This window comes from Phyllopteryx taeniolatus, chromosome 7 (genome assembly GCF_024500385.1).
Source record: "Phyllopteryx taeniolatus isolate TA_2022b chromosome 7, UOR_Ptae_1.2, whole genome shotgun sequence".
NCBI classification, from domain to species: Eukaryota; Metazoa; Chordata; class Actinopteri; order Syngnathiformes; family Syngnathidae; genus Phyllopteryx; species Phyllopteryx taeniolatus.
This window is the reverse complement of record NC_084508.1, coordinates 17,603,231-17,616,012: the sequence shown is the minus strand read 5'-3', so window position 1 is coordinate 17,616,012 and position 12,782 is coordinate 17,603,231. Positions and strand designations below refer to the sequence as shown.

The following is a 12,782-nucleotide window of genomic DNA, read 5'->3' as shown; positions in this document are numbered from 1 at the left end:
CCTGCCTGCTGGCCTCGAACGGACTGACCAGGCGAACAAATGGTACCCTTATCTTGTAAAATGCAAAACAGTCCTCTTTGAAGATCCGAAACCCTGTTGGATAATTTATTTTAGTTTTCATTTCATTAATAAGGGGGGGCTCAAATAGACATTGAGTGTTGGGGTCAATCAAGTGGGCTTCAATACTTTTGAGAAGAGTACAAAATGCTTTTGTTACATGCAGAAATAAAATTTTGTGTTCTCTGTAGAAGTTCATTAATTTCATAAATGCAAAACATTTTTTTAAAGGGAAAACAGTTAAAACAACAAATAACTTTAAATGACTACCCTGTACCCTACTGTTTTTTTGTTTATTTGTTTTGGAGGGGGAAGAACAATTCAACACAAGAATGGTTGTTAAAAAATAAAAGAGAAGAAATAACTAAACAAATAGAAGGCAGCAGGAGATTTTGTCCTTCAATACCAATGTACATGTTCAATAAGACCAGGAAGAAGTCAAAATCTTATCAGCTCCTACCCCTAAACCTGAGTACGGATTTGACTTTGGAAATAATAATCCTAACACACTGCGCGCCACAAGTTGCCAATCCCTGATCTACATCATATTTATCTCTCGACTCAGGAATTCTTTCTGCTTGGTCATTTAATTTCAAAATACATAGCTATATCCTTTTCATTATCGAAAATAGTATTATCTTTTAAGATATATTGTGGATATCCCATTGCTTTAGAACCATTTTGATTATACTACTACTCTCCATAGTCCTTGTGTGACGCTCATATTCTGCTCCAATCATGTGTAATGCTCTTTTTTACTCATCCTTAAAATCTTTACTACTTTATGTACTTCTTATTATTTTGTTTCAGCATCTCATGTAAAGCATGATACTATTTTTGTAGAGAGTATTTTATTCAGGATCACATAGTCTTCAAAGGCATGCACATTTCATTCCAAAGAATAATACAATATACACTGTGCTTTTAAAATGTGTATACAAAAAAGGGATTCCACCATCCTTGTTGTTCTCACTTCGACTATTCAAACTGAGGTCGTTGGAACGTCAGTTTGTCGGTTGATGTAGTTCATTTAAAGCTTTATTTACTGCTGCTGTTCTCACCAGTACATTCGTGCTTGTCAGCTTCTTGCTGATGAGAGAATCTTTTGTAACACACGCCACAGCTGAGCGATTTCCCACCAGCGTGTATTCTGCTTACATGTGCCACCAAATGTTCTTTTTGAACAAATTTTGAATCACAAACTGCGCAGACAAAGGGTCTTTCTCCAGTGTGTGTTCTCATATGTCTCTGTAAATTGCCTATTCGAGTGAAACCTTCCGCACAAACTGAGCAAAAAAAGTGTTTCTCTCTAGTGTGTGTTTGCCTATGTATTTGTACACCAGTCTGAGATGAAAATCTTTTACTGCAAACAGAACATGAAAACGGTTTTTCTCCAGTGTGTGTTCTCATGTGTATTGCAAAGTTGCCCTTGGATGAAAATCTTTTTCCACAAACTGAGCAGGGAAAAGGTTTTTCTCCAGTGTGGACTTTCATGTGGTTGGTCAATTGCTGATTACGAGTGAAACCTCTACCACAATCTGAACAGGAAAATTCCTTTTCTACAGCATGTATTCTCACATGCAGTGAGAGTGCTTTCCTATTTGAGGAATTTTTACCACAAAATGAGCAGGCAAATGTTTTTTCCCCTTTTTGTGTTTTGTGTGTTTTCACATGCGTCCCCATATGTTTTCTCAAATGTTTCCATAATCTGAATCTTTGAAAGCAAACGCGACAGAAAATTTTGTACTGTGTGTTGTAAGGGTCACCGTTAGTGTCTCTTTTGCTCTTCAAAGGTTTGTCGTCGACATCACTCTCAGAAGAGTCCGAGTCTGCGTCTTCATCTACTTGCGGAAGTGGACCCGAGTGGCTGTCTAACTCTAATCCACTCCTGTGGTTTCCATCAGTTTCAGTTTTTAAGATACTGGTTACAGGTTCCACCTTTCTTTTCTTTTCTTTTTCACTGTGATGAAACTGTGATTGTGGAGGTCCACATTCCCGCTTCACAAGAGTTGAGGAGCACTTTGCAATATCAGCTTCCTCCGGTGCTTGAAGCTGCTCTTCCCTTTGAAAGGAACGGAGGTCGTTCTTTTCTTTAATGTGAATGTGTTGGGGGTCTGGCACCTCCTGCTTTACACTGAAGGTCCATGCCTGCTGTTCAGGAAGAAACTCATTTTTGCGAGCCAGCAGCTGATGGATGTCTGCAGAGCACAAAGAACAAAAAGAAAGCAGATAATTCGCAGGTTATAGGTTCACATCTATACTACAAAATGGCATTTTACACTGTATGCTGTCAGTGTGACATCCATCAGCTTCTGATCTGAAGCTGCAGGTTAGAGACTATCTGCATTCTCCTCACTTTGATCATGATGAAGCTGCGAATACTGAGGTTCACTGTCCCACTTTGTGACCTCCATTCCGTCCTCAATTATTTGATGTTAATTCCCCTCCTGATTGCACTAGCGTTCTTCCGCTTTAAGGCGTGGGAGGGCTCTCGCGCTGACTGCTCCACGCTGGAGGTCTACGCCTGCTGCTGATGAGGGACAACCTGTTTTACTTACAGGGAGCTTATAGTCATCTGCAGGACACAAGGAATACAAAATGGACCATAGCTAGGATCATTTCCATTTCCAAGTAATACGTATCTAATATACATGCGTATATGGTTGATTGCAAGCCGAATCCTTGTACTACAGTTAGTGTTGCCAATTTGGAGAGACATTCAGTGACTTTTCCGGCCACTCTAGCAACTTTTTTTCAAAAAGCGACTAATTTCCATTAAAAAATACACAACAGCAGCCAAGTCATTTACACATTGTAAGAAAGAATCCCTATGGAAGGTGTGGTGTATTTTAATAGCATCTGATTTAGTACAGCATAGTGCCTGTAAAAAAGTATCTTGTCTTTGAAGTAATTCAAAGAGGGCAATTGCATTCTTGAGACCGTTTGTGGAGAAAACCCACCAAGGTACGGGGAGAACATGCAAACTCCACACAGGTGAGGCCGGATTTGAACCCCCGTCCCCAGAACTGTGAAGGCTTCTTTATACACGCGTGGAGGGCGAACGCGCTGACGTCACTGCGGCTGTCCCACGCGCGCTGTTTTGAAAGTGTGCTGCAGTTCTCCTCCAAGTCGGGGGTGTCGCTACGGCTGGTATTGGATAGGACACCACAGGGTGGAGTTTCCTCTGCACTTATTTGTCCCATTTCCGGTAGCCGTTTTTACTTTCCTTGCATTAACAAGGAACAAAGCAACAGCAATTTAATTATTATTATTTTTAAGTACAAATGTAAGACACATTTGGAAAGGTCATCTGGTTACATCCGCGTAGTCTGCCTTTCCCGCGATACAGCAGCCAATCACATTGCAGCGGGGCGTGTCCTATCAAGAACTCCAGCGTGCGTGGCAGCCGAAGGCGCGGGACCTTGGGGGTCCCATCCCCGGCTAGTACGCCTGCAGAAACTGCATTTTGGAATGTGGGATTCATAATCACGCGTCGTCCACCCAGCTGCAATATTGCACTTTGTCGGTTGAGATATTACACAATTGCTTCAATGAAGTAATGCCTCAACATAAATGAAGCATTTTCAAAACTAAACAAAAAACAAAGTAGGCTAATCTTGTCCGTAAGAATGGAGTACATCCCACCTTTAAAACGTGCTTGCACTCAGCCCAACATACACGTGCGGATTGGCGTCGTGTATGATATAACATGTATAACAATATTAAATTCACTAAGAGAAATAGTTAAAAAAATAAAAAATAAAAAGCTTACCGCGACAAGATCCAAACACGACGCTGCCCTGTCTGATGCATACTGACATGAGCCGGAAATGGGGAGACACAAGAGAGAGGAAAGAGGGAGGAGAGAGAGAGAGAGAGAGAGAGAGAGAGAGAGAGAGAGAGAGAGAGAGAGAGAGAGAGAGGGGGGGGGCGGGGGGGAGGGGAGCTGGCTGGGTAGCTGGTGGGAATCATTTCTCATGTTAATTGACTTGCTGTGGGTCGCCGTGAAATGTCTCCAAGCAGCAGCCACTAAAAAGGCGCTACCCAATGAGGTCACTTTTTAGGCGCTCGCCATTTTTTTTTTTAACTGAAGGTTTTATATAGGAACACAAAACATACAAACTCAGTCGCCAGGGGGTGAAAGAGAAACACGGGAAAACATCATCACAGAAAACATCATCACAGTCTCATTACAGAAATAAAGTATATCGAGCACATAACTCCAAAGTATCATGTGTTTACACATGCGTGGAGTGTCTAATGGAGCTAATATATTGCTTGACTTCATTTTCATAAATGTAAAACAGTGGTTTTTGATTAGTGTATCGACATGTATGAATATGCCATTTAGCCAACAGTATAATGAGATTAATATAAAATTGCTTTTTTTGCTCATAGGTGCATAGTTGATGAAGCCAAACAATATATGCTCAAAGCAAAGAGAAAGATTTGGTTCTATACAGAGTACTATCAAATTATAAATATCTTTCCATAATTGGGCAGAGTGTGGGCAATTCCAAAATAAATGAAAAATATTTTCAGGGGATCCTTCACAAAAACAGCAATTAATATCAATGTCTTTTATGAACTGTTGTAGAAAATGTTTACATGGGTAAAACCTGTGAATTATTTTAAAGGATACTTCTTTCACTTTATTGTTCATCAAATCTTTTGCAGGTAAATTAAGATTATCAAGATTATTCCAATAATTAACTATGTACGGAATTGATGCAACATCTTTTTGAAATACCGTATTTTCACGACCATATGGCGCACTTAAAAGTGTTAAATTTTCTCCAAAATGGACGGGGCGCCTTATAATGCGACACACCTTATGTGTGCCAAAATCTGTAAATGTTGTTGTGTGACTTTAATGAGCGTTCCGCTTGACTAACTGGGAGCATTTCCTGCCGACACGCTACTTATGTAGAGGAAGGCGGACGTGACTGAGGACGTAAAGGGGGAAGGGTGCGTGTGATAGAGGACGCTAAAGACACGCCCCAAGCTGCTGTGAAAAACCAAGTGGAACTAAGACTGGGAGGCAACGCCGGGCGAGTTACGCCACCATATGTGAATGGATTGTGGATGCCTGGGCTAAGGTATCTGCTTTGACTGTTGTCTGAGCTTTCGCGAAAGCCGACATCATTGCTGAACAGCCCCCCGGCAACGAGACTGACTCTGACAATGACGAGAGGGAACCACCCCGTGTTTGTTGGAGAACTTGCTCAGCTGTTCATTTCGGATACAGAAGATGAGGACTTTGATGGATTTGTGGATGAGGATTAAGTGTATCGACATGTATTAACTCAGTTTTGCTTCCGCTGCCGTTTTAAAAACATTGCTTTAGCGTGCATGCATGCTACCGTATGTTTTAAGCTAGCGCATGTTTTACCATGCCTGCATCCAATAATACGGTGCACCTTATGTATGTGTTAAATACAGAAATAGACCCCGAAACTGAGACTGGGTCTTTTAATACGGTGCGCTCTATGGTCGTGAAAATACGGTAATATGCGTAAATTACGATTATTGTTGCGTCTTAAAGAGAAACAAATCTCACCAATTTCAGTTTTGGTTGGATCAATAGATCATATTCTAAACTCGGGGTCTGACCTGCCAAACTTTTAAATACCATAATTACTCTAGTAGATATAACATGTATAACAATATTAAATTCACTAAGAGAAATAGTTCCATATTTAAAAATAAATTGTTGGTATGTCAAAAATGAGCCATTTGGTACACCCTGAACTGGTTGCCAGCGCACATATAAACAAACAACCATTCACACTCACATTCACACCTGCCGGCAATTTAGAGTCTTCAATCAACCTAGCATGCATGTTTTTGGGATGTGGGAGGAAACCGGAGGCATGGGGAGAACATGCAAAATCAGCACAGGCGGGGCCGGGGATTGAACCCCAGTCCTCAGAACTGTGAGGCCCTGGGGACAACCCAGGACACACTGGAGAGACTGTCTACCGGCTGGCCTACGAACACCTTGGGATCGCCCGGAAGAGCTGGACATAGTGGCTGATGAAAGGGAGGTCTGGGCTTCCTTGCGTAAGCTGATGCCCCTGCGACCTGGCCCCGGATAAGCGGAAGGAAATGGATGAATGGGTGGATGGAAAATTAATAGATCACATCTAAGATAATTGCTATATTTTGTGCAGTGTTGCTCAAAGCGTCCATTACTCAGTACGGCCTTTTTCATCATAGTCTCCTGCTTTCGTTTCGATCAAACCAACGAGAGAGGAGATAGTACCCATCAGTCCCACTAGCCATGCAGGGAATTGTCCTGCCCACAGGAAACCATGTGGCATCCAGTGGATGGCATTACCGAGGTCTGTCATACATCCGAGGATCGAAAGCAGCTCTGCTTGCATCTGCCTATGGATCTGACAGCGGCTGTGGGAGGTGGAAAAGATTATTTCAGACAAAATATATCTCAGATGCTGTCCTTCATTACTCTGACCAGGGGAGTTATGAAAGAAAGCTGTAGCTACACCACCTGCTTCCATCTTCGTCACATTTACTAAGCTTCCTCTTGAGCAGCATCATAACACGGAGTGACCTGAAAAAAACACAAGTTGTATCACAATTGAATTCTGAATGTTAGTGTAGTGTATTTTTAATACGGACTTGAAGAGAGACATTTTTACAGTATAGCAGGATACCTGAAGAAGTGTTGCCTGCTTCAAAGATCTCTCTTTCAACTTTCAGCTTCAAAGAGGGAAATTGAATTATTGAGACCAAATCCTTATTCGTAAATCCCCCCTGCAGTTTACAGGACAATATGTCTTCTGGTGTAAAATCAAAGGTTACGACCGCCATTTGGTGCGTCAAATCCTATCTCATTCATTACTTTGGTAAACCTGATTTAGCCCAACCGCCTGTGTCTTGGAGTATTCTTTGCGTCCACTCGAGATGCACGCTTTCTCAGACCCAGAAATCCACCACATCAGCATGAACAATTCCCAAATCATCATAAACCTTGGTTGGTTGGTTGCTAATTTCATGCTGCCAATCTTATTTTGAGATTGTTGTCACATCTCTGTCTTGCCACTTATGCTGTACATTATTGGTGCTCTCACTGTAGTAGTATCGTCACTTTGCACTATTTGCACATCTGTTGTTGATCAATACTGGCCACTCATGTGCTTGAGAAGTATCTGCACCATTTGCACAATTGACGCTGTTCCAGATTATCACACTACTAGTCACTTTAAACTGCCTAAATGTCACGCGGTTCCAGATTATCACACTACTAGTCACTTTAAACTGCCTAAATTTCTTGAAGTCTCGGTGCCATTTGCACAATGGTCAATGTACCAGATTATCGCTTTATTGGTTATTTCAAACTGCTCTCCACTGCTAGAGGACATTTGCACAATTGTCAAAAAACTTGTTGCTGCATTACCACATTACTGGTAACCTTTCATTGCTTAGTGACTCTCCGTACTGTGTTCACAAAAGTATTTTATGTCAAATTGCTGTCTGTTGTCATACTAAAGCGGCTTCAACTACCGGAGACAAATTCCTTGTGTTTTTGACATACTTGGCAAATATAGATGATTCTGATTCCGTCATGTCAATAATGTCTGTGGACAATAGGCATCAGGATACTTCCAGGTGGCAGAAAAGTGTTATGGCAAAATGACAAAATATAGTCTATGTACTCTTTTATTGTATTATGCCATATATTATATCCCATTGTTTTGTGTGTGATGATTTTATTACTTCAATAGTCCTTTGTTCTTCTGTTCTTGTGTGGTCTAGTAGCTAAATTGTTTCCTAGTCTTAGTCCTTTCTGTCATACTGTCTCGGTGACTGTACCAACCCCCTTTTTGTCTCAAGGACAAGATAACTCTGTGAATAGGTCTTTCTTCCCACTTTCCTCATTCCCCTCCCATTTTTTTCTTTGGTTTAATAAGGCATTGTTATTCCGTGTTCTTCAAAGACGGCAGAGACGCGGGCACCTGTAACCAGTCTTGACTCTCTTTCTCTCTTTGCAAAGATTTCTTCTTTTTTTCTTAAAGGGACAGACTGAGTATCCCATCATTGGGTTTGTGGAAGACATTTTGTCACAGTTACCGTTTGTATAAAATGTTTGTTTGGGTTGTCTTTGAGTAATTTAGCAAATTATAATGGCTAGCCTGCTTTGTTTTTTTTGTTTGTTTTTGTTAAATGTGCCCTTGGCATTCACTTCCATTGAAAAATAAATAAATCACCATTTCATTAATGATGGAGCCCTTGTAGGCATTTTGGGACTCTTTTTGCCCTTTTATCAGGTTAATTATGCCTGCATTCCCTCCACATCTATTTTTGAATCAACTTTCCTGTTGAAATGTAAATAACGGCCGGCGTTCTGCCTCCCTTCAAAGTAATTTACCCCACGTAATATCTTTTTTTTTGCAGCTGACAAGTCACACATTCAAACTGTGGTGATAGAGCATAAGGCAAAAATCATAATTCAAGCTATTCGGTAAGGTTTTTGCCACCCGGAAGATTATGTGATGTCAAGACGAAAGGCAGTTGGACAGAGGACCTGAGAATAGCAGAGAGACGACCTCACCTAAGGATCCCCAGCAGCAGCGAGGTTCCCCACAGCACCGTGCCGAACAGCCACCATCTGTCAGACTTCACTCGAACGAGGTGAGCATCAGCGGCCCAGGCCACGTGTTCACACGGGTAGTAGAGCTGGTCAGCCACATTCGCAAGCACTGATATGCAGCGAACGATTCCATCTTTCTCCTTCAGACGACATATAACATGAGTTGGTGGTGGCATCACGTGAAAGCAACTTGACATTTAAGCAAACATCCATCCATCCATTTTCCTCATTAGGGTTGAAGGTGAGCTTTGGTTTGGTTAGTCCAACATATCAGTTTACAATACAGTACATGTCATACGTGGAGGCTGGAGACTATCCCACCTGACATTGGATGAGAGGTGTATGGCAAACAATTAATTCATTTATTTACAGTACATTTATTTATTTAATATCTAGATTAAGGTCCATGTAATAGTACGCTCTTTGTCCTCACTAGTAAGACAATTCAGTACACTGGTGGAACAACTTGGGCATGTGACTGTCTTATTCGGAAAGTTTTTTTCCACAGACAGAAAGCTTGCTTGATGGATGGATGGATGGATAGATAGACAGACAGACAGACACAGACAGACAGATAGATAGATAGATAGATAGATAGATAGATAGATAGATAGATCTAAAGAACCAACAAAGTGAAAAAACAAATGCAAGACCAGCATTTGAGGTGAATTTAAAGAAATTGTAATTTAACTTAAGGGGAAAAAAGAGAGATTTAAGGTGTAGCCCATTGGTCTGTGGCAAGTAGTAAATGTAGTCCAATTACTGTATGCTACATCAGTAGTTATACAACTATTATAAGGGAGGGTAGTATTGACAATTAGATATAATGACATTAATTGATCAATATGCATTGTATGTATAGTTGCTATTGCACTTGAAGTCATATCTGAACAATGAGTACAATTAATAGGCATGAATATGGATAACAGTGTAAACAGTGAATTAGCTGTCATAGGGCCTTTTCTGGACAATTGTATGACAAAACCAAGGTTTTTAAAAAAATGAAATTCACACACACACACATGCACATATATATTTATTATCTTTATCTGGATCTTTTATACTAAGTCCATGTTAGAGAGTCACTCTATGGAGGTCTAAATAGCCAAAATGTGGGACATTTAATACATACACATAGCAATGACAAATAACTACTTTTGATAGCATAAGTCAATGAAAATAAGTTGTTCAACAATTGTTCTACTTATTTAAAAAAAAAGAGTTTGGTAACAAAAATGTTGGCAAAAGCTCAATGTTATTAAACGTGAAGACAATTGCAATTTTGGTACAGATTTAGCGGGTTGCAAGTTTGACACTTGTAATTTAAAGTGACTTCAATGAACCAAACATGCATGTTTTGGGAATGTGGGAGGAATCCAGAGTACGGGGAGAACATGCAAACTCCATACAGAAAGGCCAGAGCCGAGATTTGAACCCAGAACCTTTGAACTGTGGGGCAACCGTGCTTATCATAATTACACCATGCTGCCCATTTAAACAGTAACTATTTGAATTGTTTCACTACATTTGCAACCTGTGCCACCATAAGAAGAACAAAAGGACACCTTAGCTCCAAATCCATAACTGTGGGAATAAGCCAGCATGGACAGATCATCAAGCAGCCTCAGCACCGTCCTGCAGTGGCTTAGCTGAGCAGAAAACAGAAGCAGACTTTTTCCAAGGTTGGGGGACGAAGCATCTGCATCTGCCTTGCGTGAAAGAATGCCTCCGACCAGCTGCGAGCCATAGCAGAGCGTCCTGATCTGCAAACAGAGTCACAAACAAAAGACTTCAGTGACATGTATTTCATGTTCTTCACACGATATTTGACTTATATATTTTGTTGAAGTCATAGTTACATGTTATTCATTCTTTTGATTGGACAATATAACACTGACCAAATATATTGGTTTGTACACAGTATTTCCTCAAATAAGAGCTTAATTAATCACCAGGTGCATCAGCCATGCCTCACCGCAAATAAACGCCTTTTTTTGGCCTCAGGAAGAAAAATAATAGGGTGGAATTTTCTTTTCTATGGCATCAGAAACAATGTGTGTGGTAGACATAGTGGTGGTATTTTAAATCTTGATATAATTATTCTGACTTCATCCATCCAGTTTCTTGGCAGGTACATCACAATACACTAGTATAACAATATAATTATAATACCTAATGTAAAAAATTCACACTACTGTATATCTTTATATCTTATTACGGTAAACTGGTCCAGGACCCACCTAACCACAATAAGTGAGAATCCGTGAAATGGAAACATACTTTTTAAATACACTGTTTTAATAACAGTTACAGTACTGTACTTTTTCAAAAGGTCTTTAACACTTTTAAAACAATACAAACACATTTAAAGACGTAAATATTGGACAAATATATATATTTTTTAAATTGAGTAAGAACTATAATAACACTTAATAAAATAAAACGCGAAATACCAGGACTGCGACACTGAAACGCGATACAGCAGGCGTTTACCTTATTTTTATTTGATGTAACACGTATATAGAGTTGTTCATTCATTCATTCATTTTTCGTACCGCTTATCCTCACTATTGTCGCGGGCATGCTGGAGCCTATCCTAGTTATCTTCGGGTGAGAGGCAGGGTACACACTGAACCGGTTGCCAGCCAATTGCAGGGAACATTTAAAAAAAAAAAAAAAAAAAACATTCTCACCTACGGCCAATTTAGAGTTTTCAATTAATCTACCATGCATGTTTTTGGGATGTGGGAGGAAACCGGAGTACCTGGAGAAAACCCACGCAGGCATGGGGAGAACATGCAAACTCCACACAGGCGAGGCTGGAGTTGAACCCGGGTCTTCAGAACTGTGAGACAGATGTGCTAACCAGTCCCCCACAGTGCATAGAGTTATTTGTGGGAAATTCTAAAAATCCATTCTTATTAAATATATTTTAAAATATGATTCGTGCCTGCGTGGGTTTTCTCCGGCTACTCTGATTTCCTCCCACATCCCAAAAACATGCATGGTAGGTTGATTGAAGACTCTAAATTGCCCATCGGTGTGAATGTGAGTGTGAATGGTTGTTTGTTTCTGTGTGCCCTGCGATTGGCTGGCGACCAGTTCAGGGTGTACCCCGCCTCTCGCCCGAAGATAGCTGGGATAGACTCCAGCACGCCCGCGACCCTAGTGAGGAGAAGCGGTACGGAAAATGGATAGATGGATTTGTAAAAATCAAGGCCTTAAGCTCCTCAACTGTAATTATAATAAACACTTGGTACTTTCTCAATTTAAAACAAAGTACCTGGTCAATATTAATACAGAAAGGAAATTCAATTCTATTATTCTATTATTATATAGCACTATAGAATTGTGTATTATTATTAATTAATATTACGATAGCACGATAGTGTATTTGTGTTTATCCTTCTGACACTGATGATCACACAATTCAAAAGTGCAGTTCCACAGCTAGATAATTCGAGTTACAGTACTGTTTACTTACAATTTAGATGAGTTTTTCATACAGTATATGAAGAGTGCGCGAGTTAATTTACACAGGTGCGGATTGACAGTTAGCTGTATATTTCTATGCTGCTGCTTACAGGCCACGAGGACACACACATACAAACACACACACACACACACACATGCACCACAAACATACTGATCACAATGAGGCTGCGATGAGAACAGGCGAGAACTGGTTTGATAAGGAGCCGCTGAGGCAAGTGACTGTTATCTGAAAATTCCACGGGAGAAGGTAGAGAGCCGAGTGGCTCCCCCAAAACAATACTGTGTTGTTATTTTGAGTGCAGGTGAAGCATGGAACGAGACACAATACTCACGACTTTATCTCTTCCCCTGTAGGACTCTAAAAACTCAACAAGGCAGTCGACAGAGTGCTGCATGTCTGACACTGACACAAGGTCACAGTGTTGTCAAAAAACAAATGAAGTGTACGAGGCTGTCATGCTTGTGTGTGAAACATCGTTCACTTTACATCCTTGTTTTTCGACTCGTCTGTTGGACTTCGACCACGAAACCGCTCAGACTCAAATAGTCGATCACCGAGCTTCTCCATCTGCTGCTCTCCAGTTTGCGCTGAGCACTACTGCCCCCTATTGTACAA

General features: G+C 40.6%; 1 protein-coding gene across 7 annotated transcripts; it reads right to left on the bottom strand.

Moving 5' to 3' along the window:
* Positions 1-320: 320 nt before the first annotated feature.
* Positions 321-12,772, bottom strand: pex11g (peroxisomal biogenesis factor 11 gamma). Of its 7 annotated transcripts, XM_061780659.1 has the most exons (8): positions 12,499-12,772; positions 10,237-10,434; positions 8,633-8,811; positions 6,569-6,631; positions 3,830-6,465; positions 3,018-3,283; positions 2,414-2,632; positions 1,132-2,255 (listed from the first exon to the last, which is right to left on the bottom strand). In XM_061780659.1, the coding sequence occupies exons 1-5, from the start codon at positions 12,559-12,561 to the stop codon at positions 6,249-6,251; spliced, it is 720 nt and encodes a 239-aa protein (XP_061636643.1). In that variant the 5' UTR covers positions 12,562-12,772; the 3' UTR covers positions 1,132-2,255; positions 2,414-2,632; positions 3,018-3,283; positions 3,830-6,248. The 7 variants fall into 7 exon arrangements, with proteins under 7 accessions (XP_061636640.1, XP_061636641.1, XP_061636636.1 ...); XM_061780656.1 differs by lacking the exons at positions 3,018-3,283; positions 6,569-6,631; positions 8,633-8,811; positions 10,237-10,434; positions 12,499-12,772 and having other exon boundaries at positions 321-2,255; positions 2,414-2,587; positions 3,830-6,244; XM_061780657.1 differs by lacking the exons at positions 3,018-3,283; positions 6,569-6,631; positions 8,633-8,811; positions 10,237-10,434; positions 12,499-12,772 and having other exon boundaries at positions 321-2,255; positions 2,414-2,584; positions 3,830-6,244.
* Between the last annotated feature and the right edge of the window lie 10 nt (positions 12,773-12,782).

Coding starts and splice junctions, on each gene's coding strand:
- pex11g (XM_061780656.1), bottom strand. CDS start 2,471: ATGGAGGTCACAAAGTGGGACAGTGAACCTCAGTATTCGCAGCTTCAT. Junction 2,256..2,413: donor GCAGCTTCATCATGATCAAA/GTGAGGAGAATG, acceptor TGTGCTCTGCAG/ACATCCATCAGCTGCTGGCT.